We start from the raw sequence: 17,768 nt of genomic DNA, 5'->3' as shown, positions 1-17,768 counted from the left end.
TTTATTAAGTACCTGCTGCATGCCAGGGGCCACTGACAGATGCAGAGACGTCCAGTGGGCCCAGTGTGGTCGCCGTCCTCAAAGACGATCCAGATGGGGAGACAGGAAGGAGGAGGGGCGGGGGAGGCTTCCCATGGGTCTTGGATAACTGCTGTTTGGGGCAAATAGACACTCAGTGAGCTCGGATAGAGTGTCTGCCGGGGGTCTGCTTGTTTACTTGGGTTATCGGGTCTCCTACGGGAATTAGTGAAATTCAAAGCCTTCCCTCCAGCGCCCCATCCCTTAGTGACAACCAGCACGTGGCAGACACGCGATGGTGCTCCCATCCACGTGCCCTGCAGCCCGTGCGGCCCCTGGGCTCGGGCTCTGTGCTCAGCGGTGGGTCCACAGGCAGGACTTCAGTGATGGTAGAGCGTCCTGTCCTCGGCTGTGAGGCAGGGCCACCTCAAGGGCCCTGGGAGCCCCATGTCGCCCTTTAGCCAGATCCTCGGGCCTGCCGTCCTTGGGCCAGAGCAAAGCCTGAGAAGAGGAACATTTTCTTGGTTGGCTCTGGCGCTGGGAGCTGGAAGGAAGCCACCTGAACTTGGCCCGTGCCACTGTCCCAGCCGCCTGACCCCCGTCTGTCAGGATGTGCCCACCCAGGGCAGCTCTGTGGACGGGGTTGAAGGTCCGTGCAGGAAGCCAGGGTGAGGCAGGCACACTGTTGAGAGAGTGGGTGGGTTAAGGTATTTCTGTGGATAAACGGGTCTGCTTGGAGCAAACTCGTGTCACCTCCTTAGTTCTCCACACCACTGGCCTTAACTCAAAAGGAAATCGTCTCCGGTTCTGCCCACATGCCTTTCCCAGCAGGAGACTGGGCAGAGACATCACTTCAGCCCTTGTGGGCCTCGCCAGACTCCACCAGAGAGAATGACCTCCTCCTTCTGAAGCCTGCTTTCTGTTGTCCAGCCGTCACCTCGTCACAGACCTGTGAGGTGCAGGGGAGGGCGGCCTCCATGCGGCTCCTGTCTCTGAAGGCCAAGGTCCACGCCCCATAAACGGGTAGACCAGCGCTGCGTGGTGGGAAGGGTGCTCCCCCAGCGTCCGTGCTTTGGCAGGAGTGTCACCATTCTTTCGTGGAAACCCTAGAGCTGCCTTCCTCTCTGCATTTGCCGTATCTTTTGCCATATCCTCTCCCATCGCTTCCAGCAAGTTCCCTCATTTCTCAATTTGAAGGTCCTGCCCGGTCTTCTCTGCTCACTCCCACCCCTGGCCTGGACCCTCAGCCCCTAGGCCTCCCATCTTCCCACTTCCAGCTCCTGTCCTTTGAGCCAGCCCTGCTTCTGCCCCGCCACGCTGACCCATCTCAACCCCTCTGGGTTCTCCCAGCCTGTCCCTCCACTCGACCCAGAGGGCAACCTCATGCTCGCTGCTCCTCCCACCTTCCGTCTTTGCTCGTTTGGTTCCCGTCTGAAATGCCTCTCCTGCCGCCCGGCACTGGGACTGTTCCAGCTCAGGCTGGAAGGCGTCTTGGCTGGCAGGTTGCGTGGGAAATTCAGAAGTGGCCGGGCTGGTGACTGGATCCCTCACAGCCTGGAGAGTCTAGCTACGTCCGAATTATTGTTCAAAGGAGAAGGCGACTGGCATTTATGAGATGCTTGACTGGTGCTGTGCTGGGTTTAGTTATACCACCTCAGAAGTTTTTAGAGTTTAATATGCTTTTCAAATTTTTTTGCATTTTTAAAAAGAATTATGCAATATTCCGCCCATCTGCTTTTTCAATTAAGAACAGGAATATGATGCTATTTTGGTGTACCACCTTAAACGAAAAAGTAGTTTTGATTCTGTGTTATAATAACAGAGAAATAGACAGAGACGCAAAAACAGTAACAGAAACAGTGAAGCCAGAGAGAATGAAAAGCTAAAGACCCAGATACGTGGAGACAGAGAGAGAGATGCACCACGTAGCCATCTGCTAATTGGGCTGTTGCTAAAGAGACTCCACTCAGTTTCGCAAGCGCAGCCATTGGTGTCCCGCCCTGCCCTGCAGGTGCAGCCGGGGGGCACGACGGCAGACTGTGCCCTTCTGTTTCCAGTCAGGGCACCTGGGTGGCACTGGCCCGTGTGTGAACGACTGAGCGTGTGCCACCACCTCCCTGGAGGCCTGTTCCCTCTGAGCCTCCCGGGAATCACCCCTCCATCTGTCAGGTGAGGACACGGGGTGTAAACCCACATCCTCGGTGCTGACAGGACGCTGCGCCTCATACGCTTTGTGGACTCGCCCTAGAACTTCTGTGTTGGAAACATGTACACAAATTTCAAACTTCTACAGAAACGAATATTTGAAATACACACCAGGACGCAGTACGTTGGCCAAGCATCGCTTTCCTTAAACACACAGAAGGGAATTTCTTTCCAAACAAACCTTTGGGTCACATGTTTTTTTCCAACTCTGAGGAGAATCCTGGGGGAGGACTGTCTTCTTTAGTCGCCTCTGGGTGACCGAGGCTTCCCCTGGGTGCCTCTAACGAGCAGCCGGTGGAGGGTGCTCCTGACTGACAAGCAGCCGGAGTTCCCTTTCCTCTCGTATAGGCGGCTCCAGACACACGTCCCACGTCGCAGCAAAGTTGCACGTCGAGAAGCGTTCCTGGCTGGGCCTTCTTTCTCCCCCGTTTTCCGGTCTCAGAGCCTGAATCTCTGCCTCAGGACTCAGGAAGGCTGTGGGTTTGTTGGTGCTGAAAAGAAAACATCCCAGCAAATTCTGTGCAAGCTTTTTTCTTTGGTACATCACAGGCAGGAGCTGCCTGAGACTGAAGGATATTTTTTAAGGGGAGCAGGAAAGAGGCAAACCCAGCGTTTTAGAAGCCCATGGAGTCATTCGCATCAGGCTACACTCGGAGAGCAGAGACCGCCTAAAAGTGGTGTCCTCGGCCGTGAGTGCGTGTCCACCGCCGTGAGTGTGTGTCCACCAACATGAGCATGTGTCCACCGACGTGAGCTCCCCGCCTCTGAGACCTGCAGGCGCTGGCACCAGGCTGGAAGCTGCCCTGCTGTCTGTATGACATGACCGCTCACGATTCGGCTCTGACGTTCTCTTACTTCTCTTCCTGAAGCACAGCCCTAGATTGTAGGGTGTCTGACCTCGTGCAGCATGGCTGTCCACACTTCTCAGCATTCACTTCCCAGTGTTACCTATGGAGTCCTAGCATCGGGGGCACCTGAGTGTGTGGAAAGAACTGGAACCTAGGAGGTGGCCAGCCAGCAGCAAGGCCACGTCTCACGGACACGCTCAAGTGATCCACGCCCGGAGGGAGCGAGCGCAGCCCTTCAGGAGGGCCGAGAGATCGGGGGTGTTTCCTCCTTGGTCTGGACGTTCTTCCTTATCTGGCGCAAGTTCACGGTCATTGTGCGATAGGCAACGGCAGGTTGGCTCGTGCTGGGGTTGCAATCATCTGAAATCCAGGGCCTTTTCTGCAAGGACGGCAGTTAACCCAGGATCCCCAAACCCCCGCCCATCCTCACTCACAGGCTTTTACATTCATCTCTAATGAACTGCTCCTTGTTCAAAATCAAGAAGATTTTGATTCCTGGTTCACCGTAGCACCTCCCCCCTCAGCTTTTCTTCATCTGCATATTTCATAAACAAGTTTTACGTGTCTTCAAGTGATTGACAAAAAAACATATTCAACAGGATGAGTACAGGCGCTGCCCTACGGAGACCTCCCTCATGCTGCCACAGATCCTTGAAGGAACCTGCCATGGCTGTTCTGTGAACTGAAGCTTTGCCTAGAGCCCTGCTGTGCAGCCCAGGTGGGCAGGCGTCCTGGAGGCCCCAACAGTATTGCAAATGCTCCCCCAGCACTTGCGTCCCAGACTCAGAGTGAAATGCCGCAGAGGCGGTGTCTCCTTTGCATCCCATCAAGCCTGGAAGCCCTGTGTTATCAACTCCACGTTGCAGTAGACGAGCCAGAGCTTAAGGAGGTGAAGTCACTGGCCAGGGTCACCCTGGTGACCCCACAGAGGACCGCCCTCCGGCGAAATCCGAATCCGCCCTGAGCCCCACTCACCCCTCCTGAGGGCTCCTGTTGGCCTGTCCTTTGCAAAGAACCCCTGCTGGCTGGGCAGAATTTCCCCCACGCTTTTTACTGCAAAAGCTTTAAAACGCTCAGGTTGAAACACTCATTTGGTGAGTGCCTGAAGACCCACCACCCAGACTCAGTAAGAGCCACTCCATATTTTGCCATTTTTGTGTGCTGTGTGTGTGTGCTTTATTTATTTTCTGGTTGAACTATTTCACAGTGAGTTTCAGGCATCAAGACTTCTAAATGCTTTAGCCTGTGTCTCCTAAAAATAAGGACATTCTCCTGCATAACTGTGACCCCACTGTTATAAGAGAAAATGAACAATATCCCCTAATATCATCTAATTCTGGTCCCTCTTGAGGGTTCCCATGTTCCAATCATGTCCTTTAGCACCGTTTGTTTGTTTATTTTTTAACCAGATGCAATCAGGGTTCTAACTGCAGTTTGGTTTTACGTCTGTTTGATTTTTTTAATTTTAAACTCCCCCCACCTGTGTTCTAACATGACTCGTCCCTAACAAAGCTGCTCTTCTCCTGGTGGTCACCACTCCCTCTCTGCATCTCCTCAAACTGCCCTGGGAGGAGTCTTACCTTTGTGCAGGTCTGTGGGAAGCTCACCTGCCTGCTTTCCAGACCTGCTCTTTTTCCCTGTTCTGTTCATGCCCAGGGACACTCTGAGGCTGAACCAGCGTGGCCAGTCTCCACATCCCCACGCTGAGGGGACAGGCCGGCGTGCATCTGCGGCCACTCTTGCAAGACTGGTAAAACCCTGATCTGGTCCACCTTGGCCGGTGGTGAGAACCTCGACAGTGAATGCTGTCCCACCAGCCAGCAGCTGCCTAACTCTGTCTTCTCCGTTCTTAGAGCTGGCCAGGGCAAATGGTAATTGAACAGATTTTCTCTTGGTTATCTGTTAAAATGATTTCAGCTCCATCAGGCCGAGGTTTCCTACCTGGTAAGATCTTTTGCTTTAACAAACACAGCTAAGGACTCTTCTCCTCTGTATTTTGCACCGCCAACCTGCTGGGGTGCCAGCCTCTCTGGTCCCCTTCTCATGAGTTGCGTGCCCCTCGTCTGTGTCCATCCTTTGTCAGATAGCCCCTTCCATCTTCTGTACGTGACTTTCTAAATTGTGAACCACGGCAGCTTCTTTGTTTCTCCTTTTCTTACTTGGGATATTTACACTTGTGTCATCATAACTCTGATTTTTAGGGTTTCCCATCTCCTTTTGGCTGGGCTCCCTTCTAGTGTCTCTGGAACAAAATTCTCTCATCTGGTTATATATTAAATGCCCAGCATTCTCTTTCTTGGCAACCAAAAACTTTAAGATGATTTGGCCACTTTTCTCTCACAGTTATCCTCAAGTTAGCAATTTTTTCCTTATGGGAGTTCAATTCAGATGGATAGCAATACCAGTTGCTTACTTAGACTTCCAGGACATCAAGTTTTAGCAGGAAAATTGGAATTTACAAGCTGTGCTTCCTGTTCCTAACCCCGCTCCCCATCCTTGTTCTTCCTACCACTTCTCATCATTCACTTCACTCCACTTTGCCTGGAGCAGCTACACTTCCTAGCAGATGAGGCTGCCAAAAGACGTCCAGTTGGTGTGGTCTTTGCCCACAATGATGCAGATCTCGCCCCGCGGTGTCTTCTAGAACTGGACCAGGAGAGTGTCGTCCGCACGGCCACCTGGTCTGTAACAGGCAGTGGCTGGGATCACAGGTCCACGTTTGCCCTGTGAGAGACCCTGAGGCTCTGACAGATTACACTTTGTCCTTCTGCTGGGTGTGGACACAGAATAGCGCCCCAAGATGCCCATGTCCCTGTGGTGGGGTCTGTGAATGTGTCACCTTATGTGACAAAGGTGAATCAAGGTTGCAGATGGAACTAGATTGCTGATGAAAGGACCTCAAATTAGGGAGAATATCCTGGATGATCATAAGAGTGGTCTATGAAAGAGGGAGGCAGGAGAGCAGGCCGACGCTGCCATGTGAGGAGGATGGGACGGCCCTACAGGGGAGGGGCCGGCAGCCAGGAACGCGGGCAGCATCTAGAAGCTGGAAAAGGCGGGAGATGGATTCTCTCCTGAGCCTCCAGACGAAGCAGCATGGCTGACAGCAGTGCAGATCCACTTCAGACAGCTGCAGAACCGTGAGGTGATAAACAACATGGGCCACTAGGTCTGTGGAAGTTGGTTACAGCAGCCACAGGGAGCTCGGACTCCGAGGGCACAGACGCACACTGGGAGGCGCGAGCAGAGCCGGTCCCGGCTGCGTCCACCAGCGACCGGCTCTCTCACCTGGCTGTGCGTCCACACACCGTCATCTCTGCCCTAACTGTCAGAAAGTCATCAGGAAAACATTCGTTTTTGTGAAAAAACGCACTGGCAATAAGGTCAACCGCTGGCCTTGTGATGGGAATGAGGAAACAGTGAAGCCGGCCAGCACAGCTGCTTCTCAGCACAGGCAGCAGCCTTCTCAGTTGCTTCAGGCCTCTGAGCGTCCAGACAGACTTCTCAAGGGCTAACGGCGTTACCAGACTTTCTGGCTACACTTGTGCATCTGACAGGAGAGGAGGGGTTATCTGCTGACAGAGTGCCGAGCGCCAAGGGGTTCAAGAAGCTTCCGGCGCGTCCCTTAGAGCAGAAGGCACCCCTTCCTTCCTCAGCTGGGGGCTCTCCCTTCTCATCCATCTTGAACTTGTGCCCCCGCCCCAACTTCGTGCAGGTGGAACAGCACCCACCTCAAGGCTGCAGTGCGCCCTGCCCCTTCTGGGCTTTCTCTTTTCCACTGAGATCAGCTCCCCTTGCTGTCATGGTCCTGTGCCTGCCCACGAGGCCCAGGGACACCGCGAGGCTGCCTCTCCATCTGAGTGGAGGTGCCAGGCCGCTGGAAGGTGCACGTGAGGTATTGTCCCCAGCTGTTTTCCTGCTCCTTCCTCCCCAGGACCTCTGTGCCTCACTCCAACGTCACTCCCCTTCTCGGCCATGTACACCATTTGTTCTGCAGGCTGTTCGGGCGTTCCTCCCACCTGCCCATCATGGTTAATTGGCAAGTTTCCTGCCAAATTTTCTTCCTTCGCTTTTCCAGAACCATCCTAGTTGGCAAGGCCCGTTCTCAGACACCATTCCAAAGGGTCAGGGGTCACTTCCAGCCACCTGGGTCCCCTTCAAATGTCACGACCGTCTGTCCCCACAACAGGCTTTAATCTCCTCCATCGGCACAGATGTAGGCCAGGATACTTTTCTGGTGACATCATGTGTTCTCAACAAAACACAAACTTTTATCTGTTTTGTTTAAATGCGTGAGTTGCCCCCATGTGGGGTCCTTGGAGGCTGTCCTCTTGCCGTCCCCGTGTCTTGCACCTCCTTGTCTCAGCCGCTGTGGGAGGCAGCCCCTTGCGCAGCATAGACTCCTTGTCAGTGTTGTTGACTGACGGTGTCTCCGTAGAACTGTGCGGATGGGCGGTTTGCTTGGTTGGTGTATGCACCTTATTATGCAGAATCGTTCATGTGCTTGTGGACACAATTACTGCCAGCAAGCTTTGCCCCGCTGCTCCCCTCCTCACTTTGCCCTCTGTGTGACAATGGCACCCTGGTGTCACCTCTGTGCATGCTAGGACTGTAAGGTGACTGTCCGGGAGCACCCTTTCCACTTACTCAGCAGGGTTGGTTGAGGTTCTGGGGGGTGCCGACCCCTGTCTCAGGCCCGAGTTCACAGGAGCGACCTCATGTTAATCTGCCGATTTTCTCATAGAAAGCTTATTGTTTAGCTAGTAGGAAAATTCAATGGTCTAGTTTAGAAGAGATGAGGACGCTGGAAGAGGCTAGGTGACTTGGTAAAAGGCAAACAGGTACGTGGTGAGAAAGCCAGCCGGAGCCAGGAACCCGGCTCAGGTGTGTGTCCCAGGCAACACAGGCCGGGCTGAAACAGCAGAAATTGATTGTCCCGATTCTGGCACTGGCGGGGTTGGGTCCCCCCCAGGCGCTGAGGGAACATCTGCTCCAGCCTCTCTCCTCAGCTTGCGGACGCTGTCTTCTCCCTGGGCCCTCACATCGTCCTCCTCTGCGTCTGTCTCTGTGTCCAAACTTCCCCTTTAATAAGGACAGCAGCAGTGTCGGATTAGGGCCCAGGTGACCTCGTTTCAACCTGATCACCTCTGAACAGACCCCATCTCCAAACAAGGTCACACCCAAGGTGCTGGGGTTAGGACTCCAATGGGTCTTTTGCGGGGGGACACAATTCAACCTTTGACACAAGGTGCCTCCAGACAGCTCGGGGGCCAGGTGGGTGGGGCCAGGCCACTGGCCCCCGAAACCTCTGGAGTCAGCTCCTGCCTGCGCCCTGCTCAGTGCACAGCATGCCAGGGTGTGCCTTTTCCACATGAGTGTGCAGCCGTGAGGTGAGCGTGCAGTTACAGCGGCCACCAGCTGTGATGCACCCGCCTGTCATTCACCTGCCTAGCTAGTCAGCAATCCTATTTTGGGATTGCTTTTTGAGAGATCTGCAGAGATGCTGGTGAAAGTATTTAAGAAACGAGATGTGAGACCAAGCCTTGTGACCACATTTCAGGCCACTGGTGCAATGCCAAGACGTGCTCTTGGCATGTTTGGAGCCGGGAAGCCAGCATGAGCCCCTGTGTTGTGTGATGGCTCTCCCACAGGCAGCAAGCTTCCTGGGTGGGTGAATGGGACCATCTGCCTTTCATGTAGGACGGTGTTCTGAATCTGGGACCTCAGCCGCCCCAGTTTGCCCAAGTGCAGCACTGTGTTCTGACCCAAGGAGGCACCGAACCGTGTTGCTTTTCTTCTTAAAAGTTTGATGATCCTAATAGTTTGAGCTATGAGTTTCCAAAAAGCTTAGTAAGAGCAGAACACCTGCCTACTGACCGACCGAGGAAGGGACACTTACAGAAAGAAGCCTGAGGCAGCCTTCTTTCTAAAGAGAACTCCCCACTCAGAGCTAGTGTGTTTCATGAGCACACTGTTGTCTTCAGGTTCCCAGATCTGCAAAGAAACAGGACGTCTATTTAGCTTCTCAGAGTCTTGAAACGAACATAGTGTAAAAATGTATTGCTTTCCCTCAACTCTGACAAGTTCAAAACAATAAAGACGTTTCTCTGTGTAATTGGCCAGAATCATTAGACCAGCACTAACAGCTGGTGGACTGATGGCGGTCGGGGATTTCAGGCTGTGTTTGCAGTATACTAACCCATCAACGGACCTGTGAATCGGAGAAGGAGCTGGTGGTCACTGATGCCGTTTGTTGAGCATATCCCAGTGCACGGGCTTCATTAAAGACCCAGTCCCTGACCCTCCAGAACAATGCTGACCCTCACCAGACACACCCCACATTTCCACTAGCCAAACCACCAAAGTGAAGAAAATGGCATCCAGCTAGCATCGTGGTGTAATCTAAATCTTAACAGAAAATTGAGACAGCTGGAGAGCCCCAAGAGAACATTTGGCAGACCACTCGGATGAAGAAATTCCCTTGTCAAGTACCAGAGTCAGCTAGTGACTTCTACAGATGCCTAATTTGCGTTACTGTCAGCAACATCAAGGAACTCATCGGCTAGTGAGTGAAGACTGCTGGCCCGTATATGTCAGTTCACTTAGATGGGTGGGAATAACACAACCAGGAAGCCTAAAGAGACACTCTCCTTAGAGAGCCATGTTACAAGACGCCGTTACGTCCGTGCACACTGTGTGTCCACACTCCTTTGGCGGCTCGGGGGACATGGGGAGGTTCTAGATGATGACGCGTGTTAGAAGGAATCCATCAGGGATTAAGCTGCAGTGTCTGCCAGAGGACCCTCGTTTGGCTGTCTTCAAGGGTTCCAACCCTAGGGACAGTCAAGAAGGGACTCTACAATTTGTTTCTTCTGTTGGCATTTATGACAATCATTCTGTATTTACTGACAACACAATGTACCATAAATAAGCTTCCCCCATTCAGCTGACTATTAATCATTTAGGTATGTTTCTATCTGTAATCTTGAATTTGTTCCTAAATTCCTTGCTGTGTGCCAGGCATTACAGTGTGCGCTTTATAAACGCCATTTATCACAACAGCCCTATTAGCTAGATATCATTATCCAAGGTTTGGGTGACAAATCTGACACTTTAAAATATTGAATATTTTACTCAAGTATCACTTGGCTAGTAGGTGGCAAGGCTAGGATTCAAGCCCTGGGCTCTTAGCAGTGTTCCAGGAAGAAGGAGGGTGATGTATGTGAAACTACATTTAGAACAGATAGAGGCTGGAGGAATTTGAAATATTGTTCCTGAACAAGGTGGCAGTGCATCCTAACTGCTTCAGGAGTTCAGAATAGAAACACGCTCGGCAGTTTAATGCAACAACTATCTTCTTAATAGGTGTTTTTCTCCTTCCCTCCTTGATAAAACTTATGATTGTGGCTCGTCTTAGAGGAAAATAACCGAGTTATAGGGCCAGATGCAGACAGGAAGACTCTGCCTGAATTTCCCTGTTTTCCTGGCTTCTAAGTGAGGTCTCAGACTAAGATCTTAAAGAACACACCCCCTTCTTAATCAAAATGTAAGTGCGAGGTTGTTAAAAATTCTCGCTCTGTGGTTGAGGTCAGCATGTTATATTTGCTCCCAAGGCTAGGCGGGTGTGTTTATTCTGGCAATGAGGGGAACAACATTCAGTCAGTTGAGCACAGGCGAGAGGGAGGATTATTTGCCCACGAGCCTGGCCCTGGCTTCACCTCCACCTCACTTGTTGACCTTGATTGAATTGCATAATCCTGCCAGGTCACCCTGCCCTCCCTTTGTGGTACAGAGAATAAAGACAGCCATACTCAGAACTTGACGTCATCTCATGGGCTCCATAACATCTCTGTAAAAAAAAGATGAACGGGAGAAATGAACCACAAAATAGCTGAGAGATTTGCCCAGCAAGGTGGAGTATCCACTGGACCATCTTTGCTTTGGGTGTCTACACTCCACTTACTCTGGCCGGTGTCCCTCTGGCCCTTCCAGGATGGCTCCACGCGTTTCAAATGGAGGTTCAAGATGGCCCAATACTAAAAACAAAATAAGTTCACTGTTAATTTTAAAACCAACATGCTGCCACAAAGTCAAATATGTGATGGAGGATGGCAGAACTCTGAGGCTTTTGAAGCCCTTGTCCCAGACTTGGTTCCGTCTTTAAAAGGGTGGCCTCCGGGTAATGGTAGGCAGCTGAAACAGTGCTTCACAAGATGCTCGAGAGCCTGTGAGCTGTCCTCACAGCCAGCAGAGGCTCAGGTGCCCGGAATAGTTTGTCCCATTAACCATCAGAGCGCCAACCTCTTCGAGTACATTTTTATTTCACTGACACTCCGAAACTTACAAAGCATTTTCATAATTTTCCAACTGGAAAAATCCAGCTGGCACTTCTTCCCTGATCCCCGTTGCTGGCAGGGCATGGCAGAGCGGTGCCATCCCCTTGGAGATGAGGGGACCCGGTGGCTCCCCAAGACTGTGCCTGTCAGCTCCACAGGAGGCCGCTTGGCTCTCTCGGGCACCTTCCCAGCGTGACCTCTGAAACCAGGAGATTCCGGCCTCTGGTTCCTCTTCCCTGTCCCCCTGCCTCCCTTTCCCCAGAGACCCTGCTCTTTGTTAGGTTCTCAGACAATTAGGAGCCGTCCCAATTGCCACTACCACCACTGCCTGAAGTTGGTGTGCTAAGTGTTTACAATGGGGCAGGAGCCCCTCTAGAATCCTCCGGAAGCAGCGAGAAGGCCTGCTCTTTTGTTCCAGAATCCTTTATAAGCTGCAACAGTCAGCCCAGCGCATCGTGCAGGAAAGGGCGCCTGTTCCTGAGCTGCTCGTGGTCGACCCCACTCTGAAACTGGGCCTCTTAAACTCCGTTTTGGGTATTGTTTATAGCCTGTTAGGGCATCAGAGTTGACCAGTTTTTCTGGTAAATTTCATTTCAATTTCCTGCCACTGCTTATTTTCACTCAAGAATAAATTTGTGCAGGAGCCCAATGCCCAGCGTGGGGTTTTTGTATCATTATTCATACCTTAGCTGGGCAGTTGAGCACGTACCATCAAAATACCTTCAGAACATGCCCACAACATTCAGGTGCATGTGACGTGTGACTTGTGAACACACCATGCAGTGTATGAACTCTCTCCCCGTCTCTAGATGTTTCTCCTCTGTCTCGTCTCTTCTGGGAAAATGCTAAGATTAATATCTTAATAAGACGGATAGGATGGCGTCCAGTCCAGTAGCCAAGATTCCCCAGGTTCAATCAGTTATAGGACGTGCCAAGTTTCCCAAGCCCCAGAATTGTTTAAAAAAAAGTTAAATAAAATCTCCTAGAGAGACGAAAGAAACACAGACTGAGGCAGCGTCTCCCTGTGTTGCATCTGCCCGAGCTGCTTTCAGGGCTGGAAGCCATTTCCTCCTGGTGGCCAGGCGTCTGTGTAACTGGGGAGAGGCGGCCAACCTGCAGGGCGGCAGGAACGGGGCGAAAGGCTCATGAGGCTGAAAACCCTGCTGCCGAGGCTGTAGGCCAGGCTGTCATCATTTTCTCCGAAGAAAAGAAATAGGTGTCATGCGGACCACCGAGAGGCATTCGCTGGAGCAAAGATTACAGAGCTGAGTGCTCTCTCAGGCTCCATGACTTTTGGTTTCCAAGAGCACCTTGCAGAGAACAGAGAGAAAGGCAGCTGCACCCCAGGGGCCCTGGAGGGACCAGGAGGGACTCTCGAGGGCGTCCCTCCACCCTCCACCCTGGGCGTTACCAGGCTGAGCCACACACTGCCCTGCGCCCCATGGTCCCTCCTCAGCTTCCCCCCAAGGGTCCCACTTTGAAAGTCCCTGAAAACAAGGGAAAAAGGGATGTCACCCTACACAGGAGGGTGGTTCTTCCAGAGCCAAAATCAAGACTAATTTGTGTATCAAACACACGAAGCTTTGACAAATCACGTGTCCTTTATCCCCACTGATGTGTCTGGTTTCCACATTCCACAAACTATTCTGCCTGTTTGAGGCACAATTTTAGGTCAGTGAGTCTCCACTCGTACATTCCTCCTCTGCTCCCTCCTGTCTGCATTTTCTTTTTCTCTTACTTTCCTTTTAAAACTAAATTCCCGTAATCTCGAGGATTTAACCGTTTTTCAGCTGCAAAACTTTGTATATTGAGTGCTGGCCTATAGCCTAACATTCACGTTTGTGTTTATTTACTGTATGTTGCCCCACATGTCTGTTATATTAAAGGCAGATGCTACATAAAACCTTGGAATCTGAGCTTTACACGAGACTATCTAGGTTCCACCAAGTGAGACTGTCGGTTCCTGGCACACGGCTGATTCCCTGCCTCTCGTGCTGAAGGACCACACGCAGAGGAGGGACGGGAGCAGTCACGTTCAAGAGCCCCTCAGAGGGTCAGGCAGAGCCCCTGGAGGAGGACGGGGGCAGCGGCAGGCAGCCCAGGGGGGTCCCTCCCGCCGTCTCCGCAGAGGCCTGGGTGCTGCGGGCCGCAAACGCGTCTAACTCTGCTCTTGGGTTGCTTGCAGACGATCACTCCAGGATCCTGCTGAAATCAGAGAACAGCCACAGCAACTCCGACTACATCAACGCCAGCCCCATCGTGAGTACTGCCACTTTGTCTGGGGTAGCAGATACGCAACTGCCGCTGGAGCTCAGGGAACGTTTTCCGTGGAAAGCAAGTCCCTGCCCTTCTCAGGGTGACAAGCTTGTAACTAGCCTTAACCACTTGGGCTGGGTTGGGTCTGTGGGCCACTCCCTGGGACCCCTTCACCAGGTGCCAGCCTGTCCTGGGTCCCAGAATCTAGACTGTCCAACAGTAGCGACCTGATGGCTTACTGACTAGAACCCAGGACTTTTAGGGGAAAATCGCAGTTGGCTGCGCTCCCCTTCTCTAGACACACTTGTTCCCTGTTTATTCCGGAGAAATGGAAAAACACAGACCCAAATCTGCCACTTGTCAAAATGATGGGTGGCACTGGGGCAGATTTGAAGTTACAGGCTTGTTTCCTGCGATCCTCCGGTGGGCGGGATCTTCCTTTCAAGGACAGCAGAGGGTTGGGGCTGTGCCTCCTCTGGGAGCGGCCCCTCCAAGGGCTGGAGGAAGCGCTTTCCATCTCTGGAGAAAGCAGCTCACCCCCCTCGGCGGCAGACCCTCTGACCAGCAGGCGTTCCAGCTTCCGCTCTCCTCACAGCCTGCACCGACCGTGGCCTCATCCTGCAGCTCCCCTCTCATTCTGTGAGCCCAACAGTCTTCCTGTCCTGAAGCTTGGTGGGAAGGGGCTGAAAGGGGGAAGCCCGGAGCCTGAGGGTGCAGAAGAGGAGGCGCAAGGGTCCGGAGATGTGATGGCCCAGAGCTAAGGTGGGATGACTGTAGGTGGGAAGAAAGGGAAACGAAACTGTCTGAAGACAGGGTATTTGTGGAGAGCGTGGTTGGTGGTGTTTTAAACCAGTGGCAGAGAGAGGTCCAGAGTTGGTGTGTATTTGTGGGGGAGGTTGACGGTGGTGTTCCCCACTTTAAACTGTGTCTCAACGTTGGTCCTCAGGGAAGAGTCAAATCTTGCTAAAATCTCAAATTTGCATTCAGTCAAATATAGCGCATGTGGGATGCAGCAACATCCACAATTCTACTAACGCAGTGAGATTACTGGTGGTGTAGACGGCTGAGTGAGACGGTCATCTCTGGATTCGTGAAACGCACCCTACAGCGCCCTAGCCACCCCTTCTGTTCCTTCAGTTCTTAGCTTTAGAGGAGAACATTTATAGCCTGATCTCAAGCAGGAGTTCTGGGCGGTACCATGTTCGCAGTTGTTGGCTCCATTGATTTCAGTGCACCTGTTGTATAAAGCTGATTATTTAATAAGACTGCAGTGTGCCATGGGTCAGATCCCGTCTCCCGACACTTCACAGGAAACAGAGAGAGCACACGGTAACATACTCTGCCATGAGAAAGTGGATTCAAAGTGAAGAGCTGGTCTGTTGCACTCCGTCTACACCCGCCTGAGCCCAGGCCTTCGTACCTGTGGTTACTTTTAAGAAGGAGTAACTTCTTACTTCCAGCAGAGGTCGGCCTCAAGGACTGGTGCCATCTGTGTTGTGAGGTTCTCGCTTGGAGCCATTCAGTCGGTCTTTCTCAATCAACACACTGTGATGTGTTTAGTTCTCTTCTGTCAGTTCTAATTCAGAAAATCAACCCTAAGCCTCACTCGTTTCATGGACGGAGTGTCATTTCTGGTGAGGTTGGGATTTGTCGGTGCCCATACTTGTCCCTACCCCATGGGCCATGTTGATGGCAGCTCCGAACTGCCTGGAGAACAAGGACATGGGTTCTTTCTGTGGGGTTCCTTGTCCCTGGAATGAACCATGTGACGGGGCCAGAAGGAGAGAGAAAGCAGCTATTTTCAAGTCTAAAAGGAGAGTTCAGTGTGTGGCACGCCCAGCTCTCCCTCACTTTGCGGGCTCCAATTTCCAGGTGTCTGAGCTATTTCAGGCTAATGTTTGGTCTCGATGTGGATAAGGGTGCTCGGTGCGGAAGCTGCGTCACCCTTAGAAACCATCCAATGGCTGTTACCCTCACACCCACGGGCATTAAGGGTGTTGTGGAGGGTTACATGAATTCCTGTGCTTCTGTGCAATTCCCAGTCCCGCTTCTAGTAGTGGAAATTCAGAACAACCTCCCCAGGCCTTACTGGGCAGGGCCTGGGGTCAGAAGGCGATGCCAAGAGAAAGAAGGCATTTTATGGTATCTTTTGTGTTTTCCTTTATTCCATATTACAATTCCTTTTTTTTCAATTTTGGGTTGTAAGAATGAACTAGGAGAAATCCACAGTACCTTCTCTCTCTGAAATTACTGGAGGTACCATGGTAAGGAGACTGCCAGCAGCCGTTGAATGAAAGCTCGCCATTAGAACCCAAGAAGACCCTCGCTGTGCAGAAAACCGTGATAATCACGTCTGTCATGTTTGTACTTAGTCCTCGTTAAATTCCGGGGAAGTCACCCAGTAGTAAATCGTGTGCAGTCTTTGCTTTTAAATCAGAGGTCATGAAAGTAACAGGGAATTCTGTTTTCCCACGTAGGGCGTCTGAGAAACCCATCAGCTACGTTTAAAACCTCGGCTGGGTTGTTGTTGAGGACGCAGACTGGGCAGTGTTGTCAGCACAACCGGTTGCTCAGAACAGCAGAGGTTTCATTACCGGGAATAAGTCCGAAATTCCCAGCAATACTGGAAAATAAACATACTCTTCATTCTCCTGTTTATTAAGGGAGAAAAAATTGTTTGAAGTTTTAATTCTGAATTCCTTGGACTAACTTAAGCAGGTATAAATTGACTCCTCAGAAAAGGATGGTGGGTCAGCTGCCCTAATATCGTAAGAAATTGGCCAAATATGGGAGCCAACTCTTTGGTTCCTAGAGGATATTTACAAGCAAACGTCTATGTGTGTATAATTATGGTTTATATTCCATATTTTGCTTAAATAAATCTCAACTCATAAGAATAAAACAGGAAAGTAATTCCCATTGATAAGTCAGTCTCTCTCCCATTGATTATTGAAGCTGCAATTTCCCAGCAAATCCCCGTAGGAAGACTCAGCATCTGGAAAAGGGACCTGAACACTCAGGATTTTGCTTGATTTTTGCTTGTTTTCAAGAAAGTGTTCTGTGAAATTTGCTTTAAATGTCAGGAAAAGCAGGTGCAAGGATGGGCAGGTAGGAATACAGAAAGGTAACACACGTTCACTCTGTGAGATTTCAGCGTAAGAGGGTGGCCCCGGGCGTACCCCTCCCAGAGGTCGGCCCAGGGCCTCCCTGAGACTTCGGGTCCCAGCTGCCAGGCCGCGGGTGGTCTGGGAGCAGACCCCACTCTCCCCTCACCTCCACACCAACAGGCAGCCCCACCAGGCATGAGGCTTTGGGACGTGGGTTCCTTGTCTTGATATGCTGAATCCTTAGTTTTTAAAATCATTTTTGTTTGGAATATTAAGGAAAGTTTTTTAATACAGATTAGAGTTTCTAAAGATAAAACCAGTCACTCAGCTTATTTAACAATTGTCATTCTACAGCTTAAGGCAAATTGCTAGTTTATTCTTTTAACTGTACATTTAGAAATTCATAGGAATATGCCTAGTTCTTTTGGTGTCTTCATAAGAATCACTCTGCCACGTGGACAGTAGGTTCAATGCAAACAGATGGTTTTCCATTTTCCAAAAAACAGGAACAATAACCATAGTAAAATGATATAGCAGAATGATACTGTTAACCTTAGTCGGGCCCCAGCCCCCTGTGTCCCTCGAGGACGTGCAGCCCCTCGGAATAAGTCACGTTTGATGGTGTGGTCAGGGTCTGCTACCGCAGAGGGTCCTCTTGGGGTGAAAATGCTTAATCATGGCGCCACTGGACTTGGTCAGATGCCCAGCCACTCTGGGCCGCTGGAAAGCACGTGAGCTTGGCGTTCATCAAAGCGGAGCCCCTCCATCTTACAAACTCACAATGGAGGACCCGACCTGTCCCCACAGGCCTCAGCCACCTGACAGTGCGGCAGCTGGATTAACAAGTGTACAGGCTGTCACTGACGGCCTCAAGCTTACCACCAAAACACTAGCACACACCCACGCCCAGATGAGTCTGCATGCACAGACGGGTGGAACCCCAGAGCTGAGGGCGGTAGATCATGTTGTCCAGTCTGCTCTCCGCCTCCCACCCCATT

The 17,768-nt window shown here is 51.5% G+C and overlaps 1 protein-coding gene across 4 annotated transcripts in view; it reads left to right on the top strand.

The window, feature by feature from the left end:
- The window catches only part of PTPRN2 (protein tyrosine phosphatase receptor type N2), a 931,942-nt gene that overhangs the window by 869,534 nt on the left and 44,640 nt on the right, over positions 1–17,768 (top strand). For all 4 annotated transcript variants that reach the window (XM_070266124.1, XM_023640190.2, XM_070266125.1 and 1 more), the window contains one exon: positions 13,593–13,666. In XM_070266124.1, coding sequence (XP_070122225.1) covers positions 13,593–13,666 — 74 coding nt within the window. The remainder of the gene's footprint in view (positions 1–13,592; positions 13,667–17,768) is intronic.

This window comes from Equus caballus, chromosome 4, assembly GCF_041296265.1.
Source record: "Equus caballus isolate H_3958 breed thoroughbred chromosome 4, TB-T2T, whole genome shotgun sequence".
In the NCBI taxonomy this organism is placed as follows: Eukaryota; Metazoa; Chordata; class Mammalia; order Perissodactyla; family Equidae; genus Equus; species Equus caballus.
This window is presented reverse-complemented; position numbering and strand designations above follow the sequence as displayed.